Below are 17,290 nucleotides of genomic sequence, written 5' to 3' on the forward strand. Positions count from 1 at the left end.
GTTTTTTGTCAAAATGAACTTTTTTTTTTGCCAAAAGTCTCTTTCTGAGGAAAATTACAATTTTTCATTGAAAAATCAAATGCCCCAAATGGAAACATTTTCTGTTTTCAAGCAAAAACCAAAATATTTTGACCGCAAACTGAAATACCAGGAGCGCCACCTCCCCTAACCAAGAAGGGAGGTCTTGATGCATCACGGAAGATGTAGTTGACCAAGGAGCCCAGCCTAAAGAGGAGAATGGGAACATGAGGTACCTGAACTATAACTCCCAGGAGGCACCATTTCAGAATCAAAATATATTGGATTGTGGCCAAAATATGTTGGGTTTTAACTTTTCTCCAAAAACTCAGAATTTTCGGGGGGGGGGGGGGGGAAGGGGTTGGGGAGAACCAGTTTCTTATCTGCTCTAGAATGCATTATTATTGGTTAAAACCTGATACTGTGCCCCACATGCTTTAAAATGTCAACGAAAAGACTGTCTGTGCTTGGAGCAGCTTACACTCTAAGTAGTGAGACATCAACAAAAGAGATGCACTGGGGGCCCAGACGGAGAATGTCTTTTTATTTCTGTATTTATTAACGTTAGGTGGGTGACAGAATTTCTACTGATACAAGTTAGCATTAGTAAACATGGTGGAAGTCGTGACCAACATTTTAAAAAATGGGTGCCTAAAGTTGGGCTTCTAAATTCATATTTAGGAACTTACATCATTGGCCTCATTTTTCCAAAGTGCTCAGCACCCAGTAACTCCTATTGAAATTAGTGGGAACTACCGGCTACTTATCAGAGCATTTATTTGGGTGGCTACATACTAATTTAGGAGGCTAAATATAATCACTCATTTTATAAAACCTTGACCTTAACTTCTAGTAGTGCACATGCTTTCCTTTATTAACTAAAAGCAAATTTCCACACAAGGAAATCTGCACTACTTTGAGCTCAAACCTTAAATAGCTATAAACAAAAATCAGCACTTGCAGTTCCATAATTAACAGAAAACCTTTCCCTTTGGTTTATGCTAGGTTTGTAGGCAGGCAGATAAATGATCTAGTTTAGAAGACAGTATTAACAGGCCTTGGACTACTATAAATGCAGTTCCAACCAGAGTCTCTGAGTTTTAAGGAAAGTTAAATCAAGACACAACAAAACCCCTAATTTGCCAGCATTTTTTTTCCCCAAAAGAATTTGTTCAACAATTTTTTTTCCTTCATATGTCATATAAATTATTCACAGATAAATGTGTTCATTCTCCAATCAGTTTTACTAGGGGGAGCGGGCACAGAAGCACCGCCTACAGCAGCTTTATAAAAGATACATCGTGAGTTCCAACTGTAACCCACCCACATTGGCCTCTGGGCACTAGCAGCTGTGTGGGTGAGTGAGAGCTTAACCACACCTCCTCACCGGGCTAGACAAGCTCCAATAGGTTGTGCAGCATCCCTACCCCATGCTCTGAGAATGACGGCTGCAGCATTCTCAGATTCTATAGCAAGTAAGGCCTGAAGGGACCATTAGATCATCTAGTCTGGCCTCCTGTATATCACAGGTTATTAAATCTGACCCAGATACTCCTATCTTGAGTCCACTGATGTAAATTAGACTAAAGCATATCTGTCCTCGGGACTAAACTGTTGTGTGGTAGGAGAGCCACACAGGCAGAGAGCAGGAGAAAGCAAGGTGCCACCAACACCTGAGGCCCCTGCAGTGCCAGGGAATTGATTAGTGAGATGATGCTAGCAAGTGATCCATGGCCCATGCTGAAGAGAAGGCAAAGCCCTAAGTCCCTGCCAATCTGACCCTGGGGAAAAATTCCATCCTGACCCCAAAACTAGAGATAAATTTGACTGAGCACAATAAGCAATGCACACGAGCCAGGAATCAAAAGCTATGTCTCCACTTGGAGCTGGGGGTGTGAATCCCAGCTCAAGTAGACATATTCATCATAGCTCTCATTGTCGTAGAGTGCTAAAAATAGAATGTAGCCACAGCAACATGAGCTCTAGGCTGGATTAGCCACCCAGAGTACGTGCCTATGGTCTCGGATGGGTACGTACTTGACATGGCAAGGCCATAGCGCAGCTCACGTTGCCACGGCTACCTTCTATTTTTAGCATGCTAGCACAAAGAGAGCTAGCACTGGTCCACCCTGTCTGGTGTCCCATCTCCAGCTGTGGCCAATCTCAGATGCTTCAAAGAAAGGCAAAAGTCATCAGGGTAATTGGGCATTAGAAAAAAAAATCCTTCCTGCAGGTGGCCGGCTGAAACCCTAAATCATGAGATTTAATCATAGTCATTGTCTTGGTGCATAGTCATTCTGGCTGCTTTCTATGAAGGGGTGCTAGGTAGGGGGAAGGGATTCTCTGTGCATTTTCCCTTCCCAATGCACCTGCTCTGGGGCATCAAAATGAGGCTCTTAGCACTCACTTATTATGCTACCTGTTACAGAATACACTGCAACCAACCACATGGTTTTGAACAGCAGGAAAGCTGTGAATGGGAAAGAATGAAAGCAAGAACATCAGGATGATCCACTTTTATTTGCCTCAGTTACTAACCATAGCAATTCACATTTTGCTTACCATTCCGTTGGGACAGAGGCATCCAGATATGCAGCCATGGCTAACACACTCTAAGTCGTAGTTCTGGCAGGTCTTGGTACACTCTATCCCTTCAGCTCTTGGGTTATTTGGAGGACAAACAAACTTGTCCATAGGTGCCCTGCATGTCAAGCTTCTTTTTACTTGAAGGAAGAAAATGTAAACAATTGTAATTAAGAAGAAAATTTCACTAGGATAACTCCGCTCCTAGGGATCTGTCAACATTTTGATCAGAAACTTGGTTTTGTGAAAGGACTAAAGCAGAACACAGGTTCCATACCCAGTTTCCCATGCCTATGTGGCTAGAGGGTGACATTTCTAAAAACCCCAGTGAATCTCAATGGGATAACACACAAAAGTTGTATATACATCAGTATAGTTAAAGCAGTACAATCCCTTAATGTGGGCACAGTTATACTGAGAGAAAGGTACCAGTATAGGTGATGCCCCTTAAAGAAGAGAAATAAGGTATATCAGTGTAAAGCACTCAGTCTAATTGCATCCTCGCTAGGCTGGTACAACTATAGGCATGTCAACAGTGTGCACTCCATTATGGCAGTGTGCCGAGTACACACAATACACACCCCCCCTAGCATGGGTATAAATAGCAGTGTATACCATAAGGCTCTGCTTAGATGAGTGAAGACATGCCAGAGCCTCAGGGTATGCACCCTACACAGCTCTCTACATGCCCAAGCAGTGCCTCTCCCATCTATACACGGTTATTTGTCGCAGCATAGCGTCCTGCTGTCTCCCTGCTGCAGAGCCTATCCTCACCAGAAAGCAAGACTGCAGCAGCAGGGATGTGCTCCATCAAGTAAAGGCAATAGGGAAAGTCTCTGGCAGCTCCAGTAAAAGAAAATCACCCTGTGACACCCTGGCACTCCGACAGTCACCACGATCATGTAATTAGGATAGGTTTTGTACAAAGTGTGCCTTGTGAGGTATCATTCTAAAAGTCTTGATCTGCTAGACAGTAACATCTTGTTGGATTGTATGTGCTGTCGTCATATGTGAAGTTATGAAGTCTAGCTACGTGTTTGTTACTGAAATGTGTTGGGAGGTTGAAAACACCCACAAGCCGCCTTATAATAATAAAAAGGCCAAACAAGGTTAATGGCTTATTGAGGAAAGGCACACAGGCACACGGATTACCCCAGGAACTGTGTACAACAGAAACCTCTCAGAGATAGCACTGCACAATGGGAACTGTCTGACCCAGGTCACAGCAAAGAGCTTTCCCGCAAGTGGGAAGAAGATATAAAAGGGGAGAAATGACATCATGAAGGTTCCTCATTCTCCCTACAACAATACCCCTGGAAATACTGAGAAACCAGGACTGAACTGGGGGAAGTGATGGTCCCAGGCTAGAGGGATTTCTAGCCTGTGTATGAAAACCTGGACAACCCAAACTGCAGAGCCTAGGCAGCTTGTGCCTTAAGAATCTGCCAGCCTGTTTATCACTCAGGGTGAGAATTTGATAATTCATATCCTACTTATCTAGTGTGTTAAGCTCAGTTTGCGGTTTTGTTTATTTACTAAGGCAATCTGCTTTGATCTGTTTGCTATCACTTAAAATCTATCTTTTGTAGTTAATAAACTTGTTTTTGTTTTGACTAAAACCAGCATGTGGAAATCATACTTGGGGCAGAAAGCTGTGTATATTCCTCTCCACATTGAGGGAGGGGTGAATTTCATGAGATTAAGCTGTGCAGTTCCCTGTGCAGTGCAAGATGGTATAAATTTGGGTTTACCCTTCAAAGCGGGGTGTGCACTTGAGTAACTGGGCAGTTCCTTAGTTGAGCCTTCCCATGCAGAGCTGATCTCATGTGTGAAGCTGCAGCTGGGTGTGTCCCTACCTGTGTGTATGCTGGTGAAAGAGCAAGCTTGGAGAGTTTAGCAACTTGTCACACGGCACAGTGTGAGAGGGAGCCCAGGCTGGTGGGTCAGGTGGGCTCAGTGGTACCCCAGTTCCAGGTGGCATCCTGCGGGGTAGGTGGGGGGAACCCATGACACACCCCTCTGACCAACATAGTTATAAAGTTACCAGACTTTTGCGGTATCCATTTTTTGATGGAGAGTCAACATTTTCCAACCAGCTCTTGATATATTTATTTGTAATTATTTCTATTTAAATAATATCTAAATAGATGCCTATCCAAGGCCCTAGGTGCCCTAACACACCATTCGCAATACCAGTAAAGCTCAGCAGCACTGAAGTAATCAGTTCAACTGGCATTCAGCCAACTCTATCCCTTCATGGTCCTGGAAGCATACACCTTTGGCCCTCTCCAAACCCCCTCTTAAATAGGTGTCTTTTGCAGCTTTTCCAGAAAGTCACTCAATTTGGGCTCTTTCTGACAAGTGTTAGAACAAGTTCCAGATTCCCAGAGTCTGCACAGTGAACACCTTACCAGCTGGCCCCTCTCTTTTATAACAAAGAGGATCCAGCTCACAGGCCCCTGTGGACTACAGCTCTGTTAGGACAGCATTGGGAGAGAGGGGGTCCCTCTTGTAGGCTGGTTCCAGGCCATTTAGGGCTGTATAGTTCATAACCAACAGCTTAGACATGCTCAGGAGACCAATAGGAAGCCAGTGATGTTCGTGGAGTCATGTGCTCCTACTGAGATACCCCACTCAGTGAGCCAGCTATTGTGTTTTACACCAATTTTGGTCTCCAAATGGTTTTAAGGTGTAGCCTCTTGTAGAGTGCATTGCGATAGTCTAATTGTGAGGTGACGAAAGTTTGGCTAACAGAGACACTGGCCACATCTGAAAGAAAAGATTACAACTTCCTAGCCAGACACAGAGGGTAAAAAGCTTACTGGATCTCTGCTGTAATGTGATCATCCAATAGCAACTGGGGGCTAAAATCACCCCTAAGTGATCATCACCCTTAATCCCTTTAGCTAAAGGGAAACTCCAATGTAATTGTTTTAGGAATCAATCATGAGTGGTGCTCAGCATCCCACTGCAATGCAGTGAACACCCCCAGATCCTCCTGAAGATGGGAATATACCCAGCTCCATCCCATAGAAGGCACTGGTTTTATAAACACACTCCCACCCACCCAAGCACTACTGATGCATCCCTCCCCTCAAACTGTGTAGCAAGACACTGTAGAAAAGAATAACAACAAATATAAATTTTTTAAAGCATACTAACTTCTGGCAGATGGCTGATTGTCAAAGAAAACATCTGGCAGGAAGGCACCAGGGACTTTGTTTGTAGTGCAGTGCATGAAGCCGTTTTCACAATAGCTATGAAAGAAAAACAAACAGTGAGTATATTTAACAAACTGACATTTAACTTTCACTTGCATTATGGTTTTTAGAAAGTCTACAAGAAATGCTCCAGAAATGCAAGGCTGTAGCTAGCAATTTGTACATACACTGAGCAATCTGTAGTTCCATACCCACTGTATACCCTTAATCTAGTGGTTCTCAAGCAGGGGTACACGTACCCCTGGGGGCACGCAGAGAGGGGCACATCAATTCATCTAGATATTTGCCTAATTGTACAACAGACTACATACAAAAAGCACTAGCGAAGTCAGTACAAACTAAAATTTCATACAGGCAATGACTTCTTTATACTGCTCTATATACTACACACTGACATGTAAGTACAATAGTTATATTCCAATTGATTTATTTTATAATGATATGGTAAACATAAGAAAGTAAGTAATTTTCCAGTAATAATGTGCAGTGATACTTTTCTATTTTTAAGTCTGATTTTGTAAGCAAGTAGTTTGTAAGTGAAATGTACGCATGACAGCTCAGACTCCTGGAAGCAGTACACTAGTCTGGAAAGGCTGAGAGCCACTGCCCTAACCTACCAAGGCAAACTTGCCTTTAAGCACACATTATTATTCATCACCACATTACTGCAGTGTCATATTGATGGAACACAACTGAAACGAATGGAGTTACACTGGCATAAAACTGAGTAACAGAGTGTTAACACAGCCCTATTTGCTGCAACGTGGAGGCAGAGAAGTGGCCTCTTACGGCTCTCAATGTGACCTCTCTGGTTAAGGGGAAAATGAGAGGATATTATTTCAGAAATTGGGCTTGTCAGGAAACTGGGCTTGTTCATCAATTCAATTCCTAGTTGCCATTTCGTAATTATAAATGCTACTTAGTAGTTGCTTTTTTTGATAGAGAGAATTAGATTTTAAGCATTTTTTAAAAATGTATTAATGTGCATTAAAAAGACATTTTTTAAAGCAGTAAAAGGGTAAGGAAGTTACTAAACTCCATTTCAAACTGGCAGACTGTTTTGCAGAAAAATTTGGTTTCATATTTTACTACCTGATGCAGATGCTTTTGATACGCCTTGGGAAGATGCCTACATTTAGATTAGTTATGGGCAAACCCTCAATTAGTTTAAATCGGCACAGCTCCTTTGACTTCAGTATGGCTATGTCAATTTCCACCAGCGGTCTGGCCTAGTTATCTAATGAGGCTTTTCAAAAACCTCTGTAAATGGTATGTAAAGAAACAACTGAAATCAGTTATGAGTACTGCACTTACCACATGGTGTAATGATCTGAAAAGACATCATCTGGTTGGAAGATCTCACCATCATAGTAGCAAGAGCACTGGGACTTTGGTACACAATCTCCATGCTCATCAATATATTGCCCATGTGGACAATAGCAGCCTTCCATGCAGAACTCATTGCAGCCTACATCTGGGTAGGATAGAGATCGGCAGGTCTGGTTGCATGGAGTTCCACACTGTTGGTAAATTTGGCCTTCTGAACAAGTCATTGCTGTGAAATAATACACATCCATGAAACCACAATGGAAAAACCCACTGTCCTGTACAATTCATGTAATCAGTGGAGAACGTTTTCACATTAACAGGTATAACCCTTCCATTGGCTTCAGCTGACTTTGAACCAGGCTGTAAATGAATAGCTGCCTATTTTTTGATCTGATAACAGCCGTGTGTGTGCGTGTGTTCTGATTCACTTTTACTATGAGCTCTTTTTACCCTAACAAGGAGATTATTTCAAAAAGAACAGGAAACCCATCAGTGGCACATCAAGGGCCATATCCTGCTGGTGTAACTCATGCAGATAGTTCCACTGAAGTCAATGGAACCACTTGTACAATGTGAGCAAGCTACAGCATCAAGGAGAATCGATAATGAATGTTGGAAAAAGATTCCCACAAAAGGGGGGGGGGGGGAAGAGTAATACAAACTGCCTCCAGTTTCTGCTGTTACTTGGCTCTAAAAGGGAGTTGTGGGTTTACGAAATCATTGTTCTACCTGTACTTTTCCTTCTTTTTACTTAGTTTTCATAAACAATGTAGTTTAGGGTCAAGATTGCTTAGGTTAGGTTCCTAAATCAACATAAAAGTGGCATGATTTTCAAAAAGTGCTGAGCACCCAGCAGTCAGCACTTTTTACGGTCAGACCACTTCTTCAGGGACCTAACTATGACCTTCAGAGCCTAACTTTGGGGCTCTGCTTTCTAATATCTTGGTCTGCTTCTATAATTACTAGTGTTGATTGGAGAGAAGTTTCTTGGTTTGTACCTGCATCCAACACGAGGTGGCAGCAATGGCAACAAATGTACGTGTAGTGTAGCTGTAGCCGTGTCAGTCCTCTCCTTTCCACAAGGCCAGGAACAGGCCGCTCTCGGGGTCATGCTATTTCTGCTCAAAGGCTGTATTGTTAACTAGGATTTACAGAAGCATTCGGATTTGTAACAAGTTTCTAATGGAAACAGCAGGGGTCTAAGGCGAAGTAGGACCCTCAATGGAGTGAGGCCAGCAGCTGCAGATCAGACTTTGCAAGCTTCTATCACAACTAAAGCTTAGGTCGAGGGGGTGCAGGAGCCTTCTCAGTGTTCTACCCCTGCAGAGGGGCCAGACAATCCCAGCCCTTGTGTTCCCCAAGCACAAGGCCTTGAAGACTCTAGGGCTGCCTCCTGGCTATCAGAAAAACCCCAAAAGGAATAGCAAATGGTCGGGCCATGGCCCCACCCTCTTCCACACCAGCCGACGGAGCTAAGCCAGCGCAGGGCTAGGAGAGCACATGCTTCGCTCTGTTAAAGAGTGCAAGGTTGGCCACTGTTCTATGCTCCTCCCATCCTGCTCTCATGGTATTGCTACTATCTCCTATCCTACCAGTCCCAAAGACACAATCTAGGTTAGGTACCTATATGGCTCCCATTACCCAATTCTCAGTCTTTCGTAGATGAGATATTGCGGCACAGAGAAGCTACGTGACTTGTCCAAGGTCACACAGGAAGTCTGTAGTAGAGCAGGGACTAGAACCCACATCTCCCAACTCCTAGGCTAGTGCTCTAACTCACAATAGAGCCCGAGGGGGTCATCAAAGTTCACCAGAGCAATGGGCACCTATTGGAGAGCAAATACTCTGAGGCGTGGCCTGATTCAGCAATGAAAATAGAAGATACTCTCTTTTATCCCAGTTGCATGGGCCTCTGGCTGCAGTTAACAGTATGGCACTTCCAATTTACACATGAAGGATCTATGCGGGAGCAGCTACTCCACTGCCCCGGACAGTACAGAGAATGTTAGGGTAGGGGCTGTGAGGCTCCAGCAATAGGTAAGTGCCTACATCACACTGAAGAGTTTGGAGAGACCATAGAATATTCCCACAGAATATGTGATAACTACTTATGATAAACAATCTGTCCCAGCTTGCATTTAGCCGTGACACTCTTGAGTACCTTTCCCAGACCTGAAGAAGAGCGCTGTGTGGCTTGAAATCTTGTCTCTCTCACCAACAGAAGTTGGTCCAGTAAAAGATACCACCTCACCCACCTTGTCCCTAATATCCTGGGGCCAACACGGCTACAGCTACACCACACTGAACAATTTGACAGGCAAAGCTGAGGAGCACTTTCAAAGGTCTCCTTCATCATTACTAAGGGCATGTGCAGGTAGGAGGGTTATGATTGTGATTTACTGTAGAGCTACCATTGGAAACGGAATTGGTTTGGCAAACTAAAACCAGGGGGAGTTTGAATCCAGACACTAATTTGTTTGAGCCTCAAAGTTTGGGATGGTTTAAATAAATTATTCCAGTTCTGCCCCATTTCCAATTATCCAGCAAATAGTTACTCTCCTTGTTTCTAGTGACTGACAATGCCACAGCTAGTCCTAACTTTAGCTGAGGCACTGTTACACGCCTTAGCTGCACATGCCCTTACTAAGGATTTAAAAGCATCCTCAGTCCTCCACAGTGGCTGCCTAACTGTCCAACGACATGTGCACATTCAAATTCCACTATATTGCACCATCAAATGCAACCTTCTTCCCCTAAGAAACTTATTAACAGCAGCAACTAAGGTCATGGGGGGTGGGAGGAAAAAATTGACTTTATGCTTTGTCATTCATGCAATTAAAACAAAACAAAACAAAAAAAACCTTGTTGCCCTGAAAGGTTGTGTGAAAACTGAAGGGAAACAGATACGCATATGTGACCTCTAAAAATGCCTGTTCTAAACTACAATAGCTAGAGGCTCTACATCAAAATTCATCCATCTTGGGAGCTTCTCTGTTCCCATTTTGACTTTAGGGTGCGTCTTCACCACAGAGTTAACTCGGGTGATCAGCAGCCCTGCCTGAACACCCGAGTTAGCCTGACGACTGGATAGGAGCAGCCATACTGCAAGCCCTCCCTATGTGTCCTCACTGGTGCTACGCTCAGCTCTCTGTGTCACTAGCCCTTCTGGGGGCACATTGCATGGTTCTTTGTGACACCATATATTAAATTGAGCCACTCTATGATTTTTTTCCTGGTGAATTGTGAGAGAACTTGGCTGTCCTTCCAGACATACATGGGGAACTGTGGGAAGGGCATTGGAGGACTATCAGCACTCAGCTGGTTTAGCCAGAGTCCTCACAGCAAAGTGTGCACATTACCAGCCTGAGTGAAAGTGGCACCTGAGCTCTAGTCAGGGCTGTCCTTAGGCATAGGCAGCATACGCCGCTGCGTAGGGCACTCAAACATTTGGGGCATCACCAGAACCATAGGCGCCGACTTCTAATCTTGCTGGGGGGTGCTCGACACCGCCCCCCCCTCCGATCCAGGCCCTGCCCCACTCCACTCCTTCCCCCAAACCCCCGCCCTCACCCCGCCCCTGCTCCATCCCCACTCCGCCTCTTCCCTGCTCCTCCCCCTCCCTCCCAGAGCTTGAATGCCACGAATCAGCTGTTCGCAGCACTCCAGAAGTGCTGGGAGGGAGGGAGAGGAGTTGGTAAGTGCGGGGCTGCCGGCGCACGAGAGGCACGAGTGGAGGGGGACACCGGGGGGAGCTTGGTTCTGGTGGGTGCTCCGCACCCACTAAATTTTCCCCATGGGCGCTCCAGCCCCATAGCAGCCACCTATGGAGTCCATGCCTATGTCCGGGACAGCAGTTAAGAGCGGGTCAGCCCATGCACACCCAGAGTGCACTGCAGTCTCCTTATTAGGAAGAAAATAGGGGCCACATTCATTTTGTGTTGCTAAGAGCAAGTCAGGCATAGGGGCACCAGTTTAATACTACTGCGTAGGGCCCCATAAATCCTAAGGACAGCCCTAGCTCTAGCCCATAGCCTCAGAGAAGCCAGCTACCCCAGCTTTAAAACACCAGCAAACTCATGTGAGAGGATTTTGTGTGTGGACAGGACGGGGGTAAGGGTAACACCTGAGTAAGAGCCTGGGTTAACTCTGCAGTTTAGACATATCGTCTCACACTGAAATCCCCTCACATAAGTCATGCAACATGGACACTACTGCAGCAAATCTATAGGGCAGGAGGTGGGTTGGTCAATGGGTCCCTGAAATCTGCTCAAGAGCCCTGAAGGAGCACTTGGTGACTCATTGGCTGATATACCTCTTCCTTGTAGGGGAGATGTGGTACACAGGGGATGCAGACCCCCATTGTGGACTCCATCCTCCTACACACCCCTATGCAGCACAACTAGTTCTGCTGCTTATTAGGTCTCTTGCATCCACAGAGGGCTACAGGGCCTGGATTGCCTTCTTAGACAAATGAATTAGAATGAAGCCACAAGATTTTCAATACGTGTATGCTGGATTTGTACGACAGCCTATCATGCTGCATTTAACAGCCAGAAATGCCATGCTACATTAGCAATATAGTAATCTACTGCTGCCACTGTATCACTTTAAGTTAGATATAGCCTAACCCCTTTAGACACTTCTGAAAATCCTACCCTATATATCTGTACAGTGTGTAGCATAAAGAGGCCACAGTCTACCTGCCACTTATGAACTTCAGATAAAGCAAAGTGCTTCTGTTAAGTCATTTGCCTGTGAACCTATATCTCAGCCAGAGAGCAGGGGAGCAACCACCAGTTCAATACATCGGGCAGTCAGCACAAATTATGCAAACAGCATATTCAAGTCTCAAGCCCATTAAAGGAATGATTGTTCTCCTTTGTGTGACAGGAGATGTCTGGAGCATCAGAATTATCTAATGGGGTCTGATGGATCTGCAGTCAGTGAAATCTGCACTTGGTGCAGGCACAAAGTGCTCTGTAATGTACAGAGAAGAGGAAGCAGTGCTACACTATTAAAGATTAATTGTGAAAATTGACTTGTTCAATTACAGCAAGAATAATGGTGCATTACCACTGCTCTCGCTTTCAGCCTCCAGACCTGTGCGATTTTTTTAAAAGGATTTTTATTGAATTACTGTTCCACTCTCTGAACATTTACATAAATGAGGTCAATATTATGAAACCATACAGCAATTTAACATAATCCAGTCTTGTTCTTTCTCTCTCAGTAAATATTATCCAGCCTCCAACAATCAGAATCACTGAACTCTACTGGTCCCGATTGTATCAGCTGGAACACCAGTGACCTCTCACCTCTCTAGCTTCTACAGTAAGTCAATTTTTCAAATGGCTGCCCCACCCAGCTACTGTTTGAGAAGGAATAATGGAACTGGGTTGGAGTGCAGCCAAGCATATGGGCTTTTCCCCAAAATCCCCGGTTGTCTACTGTCCTTAAGAGTAGAGCTGTTTGGAAAAAGAAGAAAAAAGTCTTCCGCAAACATTTATGGAGAAAGCTATTTCTATTTTGTGTCACACTTTCATTTCAGTGGAAATTTTCCAACCAGCTCTGCCTAATAATGAGATGAGAAAAAGGGAGATTGTTTTTTTCTGTTCCAGCCTCTTGCCAGATTCTTCACACACACACACACATACACACACACACTGTTGGTCCGTGCATAATCATCCTATTATTTTTGTCACCCCATCATCAATCTCTACCCCCACCCCCCAGGTCTACTTGTGTGTTTCAGCCACCTGTTTTGCCTAGCCTTTTAGATTGTAAGTGCTGTGGGACAGGGGCTGCCATTTATTATGGCTGGGGTTTTCAAACAATCCTAAGGAGAATTCAGCCCTCAGATCCCACTTGCTTTCACTGTAAGTTAAGTATCAGAGTGGCAGCCGTGTTAGTCTGTATCCACAAAAAAGCAACAAGGAGTCCGGTGGCACCTTAAAGATTAACAGATTTATTTGGGCATAAGCTTTCATGGATAAAAATCTGAAGAAGTGCATCTGAAGAAGTGGTTTTTTACCCATGAAAGCTTATGCCCAAATAAATCTGTTAGTCTTTAAGATGCCACTGGAAATTAAGCATTTAAGAGCTGGTGTAGTTTAGAAAATGAGATCAACCCAGCTACATCACTCAGGGGTTTGAAAAATCCACACCCCTGAGCAGCATAGTTAAACCAGCCTAAATCCCTGTGTACACAGCACTAGCTCAACAGAAGAATTCTTCCAGTTGATCTAGCTACAGACTGTCAGGAAGGTGGATTTACTACGGCGATGGGTGAATCCCTCCCATCGCTATAGTAAGTGTCTATACTGAAATGCAACAGTGGCACAGCTGCACTGCTGCCCCTGTACCACTTTAAGTGTAGATATGGCCTAACTCCTTTAGACACCTCTGAAAATCCCACCCTTTATATCTGTACAGTGTGTAGACACAATGGGTCCACAGCCTGCTGGAGGGTGCACTACTTGAACAATGATAAATCATCATTGTCTTGTAATAGATGTTTCAGCCTCACGGTCATGTTAGAATTCATTAACAGTGGAGACAAAGAGGCCTAAACATGACAGCAAAATAGTGCTCACTTATCGGAAAAATGGTGCAGACATAAGAACTGGCTTGGGCCTTTCCTTGGAACCTGAACTAAACAGTCTGCTAGGTTTCTACTAGGGCCAGAGATCTGATACAGTGGTTAATACTCACAACTCCTTTTGAAGACAACAGGAGTTGAGGCGGTCAGTGCCTCACAGGATTGGGTCCCAGATAGGAAATGTCAAAATACAATGAAAGAACCTGTTACCATAAACTTCATGAGAGACTTTGGATACTGCCAGCCCAAGATAGTCAGAACATTTTCAGATAGGTAGCCAGAGTTAGTAGGGAAGTTATCTGAACCAAGCCACCAAACCAGCTGAGGTTTGCTCAATGGGAGCTACTTTTGCCTGATGCTGAGCACCTTTTTTGAAAAACTGAGCACTCTCTACTCTTAATGGAGTGCAAGACCATTGAGCGTGTTCCACATGTCCTGGAGGAGACACTCAGCACCTTGCAGAAATCAGATCCTTTAACTCCCTCGGCCTCACTGACCGTGCCAAAGGACACCATAGAGTCAATGCAAGAAAGTACTTCTTTGCAGCATTCACTTACAGCAGAAGTCCGGTTCCCGCCACTCGATCAGAACGCCTTTCCTAGCACATGCAGTGGCATAGGTAGAAACAGCAGCGCACAAGCAATCCTTGCCATCAGAACAGGAGCAAACATCGTAGCGGCAGTTCTTCAGGTATGGATACGGGCTAACTTCATGGTGGCAAGGCTCAAACATGGATGACATCAGAATTGAGCAGGAATCTTCAGCATACTTGGCTAAAATGAGAAAAATAGTATCCAGACACTTTACACTAAAAGAGCAGTGACTGTAAAGAGAAATAAGAATAATCAGAATAAGTGCTTGTATACACTTAAAAGGCTGCAGTTGCACCTAGGTAGCGTAGACACTACTTCTGCAAATAACTCCATTAGCTCGAGTCTGTGCTGTAAATCTAATGGCCCAAACCCTCTCCATGACCCAACTTTGGCATCGATATGGTTCCATATGATGGAATTTCTGGAGTTTCATGATGGGTTTTTTTTTTCAGTTTGTTTTTTTAAATTAGAAAATTGAATTAAAAAACTGCCTTAAAAAGAACATTATTAAGGTTACAGAGTCAAGCCCTCTGAAGTTAGGAAAAGCCAGACGTCAGGTTTCCCATGCAACCTGAATTCAGCCTCCTTATGTGTACACAGTATGATACAGTTTTTAATTACATGATCACGTAGTATTTTTTTCCACAGGACCCCTGCCTCATTCAGTGCAAGGAATGAGAGGGGTTTTATTTATTTTACAGATGCTATCACGATCCTGTTCCCAGTACAAAACAGTTGCACTTTTACGGGATGGAAGATTGCATGTTGTTACACTGTACCATATGTTATGTGGAGGCCAGGGTTCCGTACCTAAGCGAGGGTTGAGACTACAGGGGTCGCTGTCTTGTTTTAACAAGTCTTGGCAATCTCCATTCAGCTTCCAGGCATTTCCAAAATCTTCCACAAGGGCTTCCACGAGGCCAGAAGGTGTCAAAAAGTCATCCCCTTCATTGCCATTGTAGTTTCCACACAGACCACAAGTTCTGTCAGTGTACATTGGGGAGAGCTCACAGAAACAAGGGTAGAATGGTTATTCTTCAATATTAGTCCACAGTTTCATGGCAATATTTTTATTGGACTATGTAAATTCCTCAATTCCTGTAGCTCACGAAAGCTTATGCTCAAATAAATTGATTAGTCTCTAAGGTGCCACAAGTACTCCTTTTCTTTTTACATATTTAAAGAACATCTGAGTAGGGAAGTAGTAGGACAAATCTGACCAGGGGGCCAAGTACCTGAAACGCCCATTCATTTCAATAGGAATTGTCAGTGCCCATCAACATCCATAAGAATGTGGTCTCTAAATGAATAATACAAACAATTCTTGGGGGCTGGCCCAATGGCCAGTGGTACAGTAGCTCCCTGTATGCTTGGCAGGGGTAAGCAGTGATACAGAGGCAGGCTAAAAAGTGGAATATCTTTCACAGTTATTCCTCTGGCTAATAAAAGATCACTGGTGAAGGGCTCCAAAGGGAAGCCAGTCCTGTTCTCACTAACAGCAGCAGCAGGGGAGGGGTTTCTAACTAAGGACACCATCATTCTCCAAACACAGTGACTCATGTTCATCCAAAGTTCTGTATAGGTTTTGGAAACTTCCCTGAAGGGGTCAAATCACAAGTTTTCAGAGGTCACCAGAGGGGTTCCTCTTCTTGACGAATGCAGCAGGCAAATCCAAACACTGTAACTTTTACCAGAAGTGTTTGCACACAAGTCAGTGGGAGTGCATCACTTCCCCCAATTGTCAGAAATGTTTGGCAATAGGTCAGTCCATTTACACTGTAAATTTGTGCTCCAAAGGCAACAATAATACTGACTTAGGTACATAAAAGGGAAGGAATTCATAGCAGAACATAATAATAAAAGAAGACAATGGGAAAAACTGCTAAGACCGTAATTAGCAACAGTTATTGCTGTTATGGTAAAGGGGTTGAAGTAGAAAATTAGACTTTTTAACAGCTAGGCAAGGAGATGGTCAGGATGTAAGGGTCTGAGACCCGGCAGAAGAGATCACAGATGCAGAGAGAAGCAGGAAATCCTGAGAAGTGCCAATGGATTGAACTGAATTATCCTCAACCCTGAAACAAATCCCAGGTGTTTTGGTATTGTACATCTAGACTAGACCAAAACACAAATTGCTGAATCCATATTCTCAAACCCTTCCAGAACTTTCCCTCCTGTTACAGTGGTTTTTTTTTTTCCAATTGCTGAAGCTCTAATGAACCTTTACCTTGAGCTAGCATATTAAGCCCACTTTTTGTGCTACTGTGCAACATTTATCCAGAATTCGTGCTAGCAAAGGTGGGTACAACTCTATGCTAGTTTTATGATATGGGCTTCAAGATGGTTCTGAGAGACAGAACCATACTGGGTAGAGTGGAAGGCAAGGAAAATGAATATAGCTAGAGCAAGAGTATAGATGCACTATGCTCATGCCATGAAAGAGCAGATAAAGGGTTCAGTTATGGGGCTCTTACAATGGTGAGCTTTTACTCACACAATTATTCCTGTTGACAACAAAGGACCTGCTCACTTGAGTAACTGCTCACCAATGCAAGAAAAGGGTGTGCAATCATCAGGCCCATAACAGCGATGCAGGTGAGCATGGTTAGGACCTGCAGTCATTACATCTGTTCTACCCTTGTAGCCCACTCACCTCCAGTGGGTAGCTGAAGGCCAATGTGCAGGGGAACAGTGCCACAGAAACACCCGCACCCCCCTTCTGCATCATCCTGTCCCTGGGAGGATTGAAGAGCTGTGGTCAGCACTGACTAGCCTCCCGCAGCAGTCCTCAAGATGTAGCAATCAAACGAGGACAGCCGCCTGCATGTGCATACAGGGTGGTATGATGGGGTTCCCTGGGCACTATCCTCATCTTACTAACTAGGGAAAGGTGGCCATATTTTTGGCCCTTAGAATTGGAGCCCCATGGGGCACTAGTGTAGAGCCCT

At 44.3% G+C, this 17,290-nt stretch overlaps 1 protein-coding gene across 1 annotated transcript in view; it reads right to left on the reverse strand.

The window, feature by feature from the left end:
* The window catches only part of VWF (von Willebrand factor), a 233,184-nt gene that overhangs the window by 158,084 nt on the left and 57,810 nt on the right, over positions 1–17,290 (reverse strand). The window contains exons 14-18 of the mRNA XM_074935850.1: positions 15,153–15,348; positions 14,307–14,522; positions 7,137–7,377; positions 5,764–5,858; positions 2,581–2,741 (exon numbers count right to left, since the gene is read on the reverse strand). Of these exons, the coding sequence (XP_074791951.1) occupies positions 2,581–2,741; positions 5,764–5,858; positions 7,137–7,377; positions 14,307–14,522; positions 15,153–15,348 (909 nt within the window). The remainder of the gene's footprint in view (positions 1–2,580; positions 2,742–5,763; positions 5,859–7,136; positions 7,378–14,306; positions 14,523–15,152; positions 15,349–17,290) is intronic.

The sequence above is a fragment of the Natator depressus genome, chromosome 1 (assembly GCF_965152275.1).
Source record: "Natator depressus isolate rNatDep1 chromosome 1, rNatDep2.hap1, whole genome shotgun sequence".
NCBI lineage: Eukaryota > Metazoa > Chordata > Testudines > Cheloniidae > Natator > Natator depressus.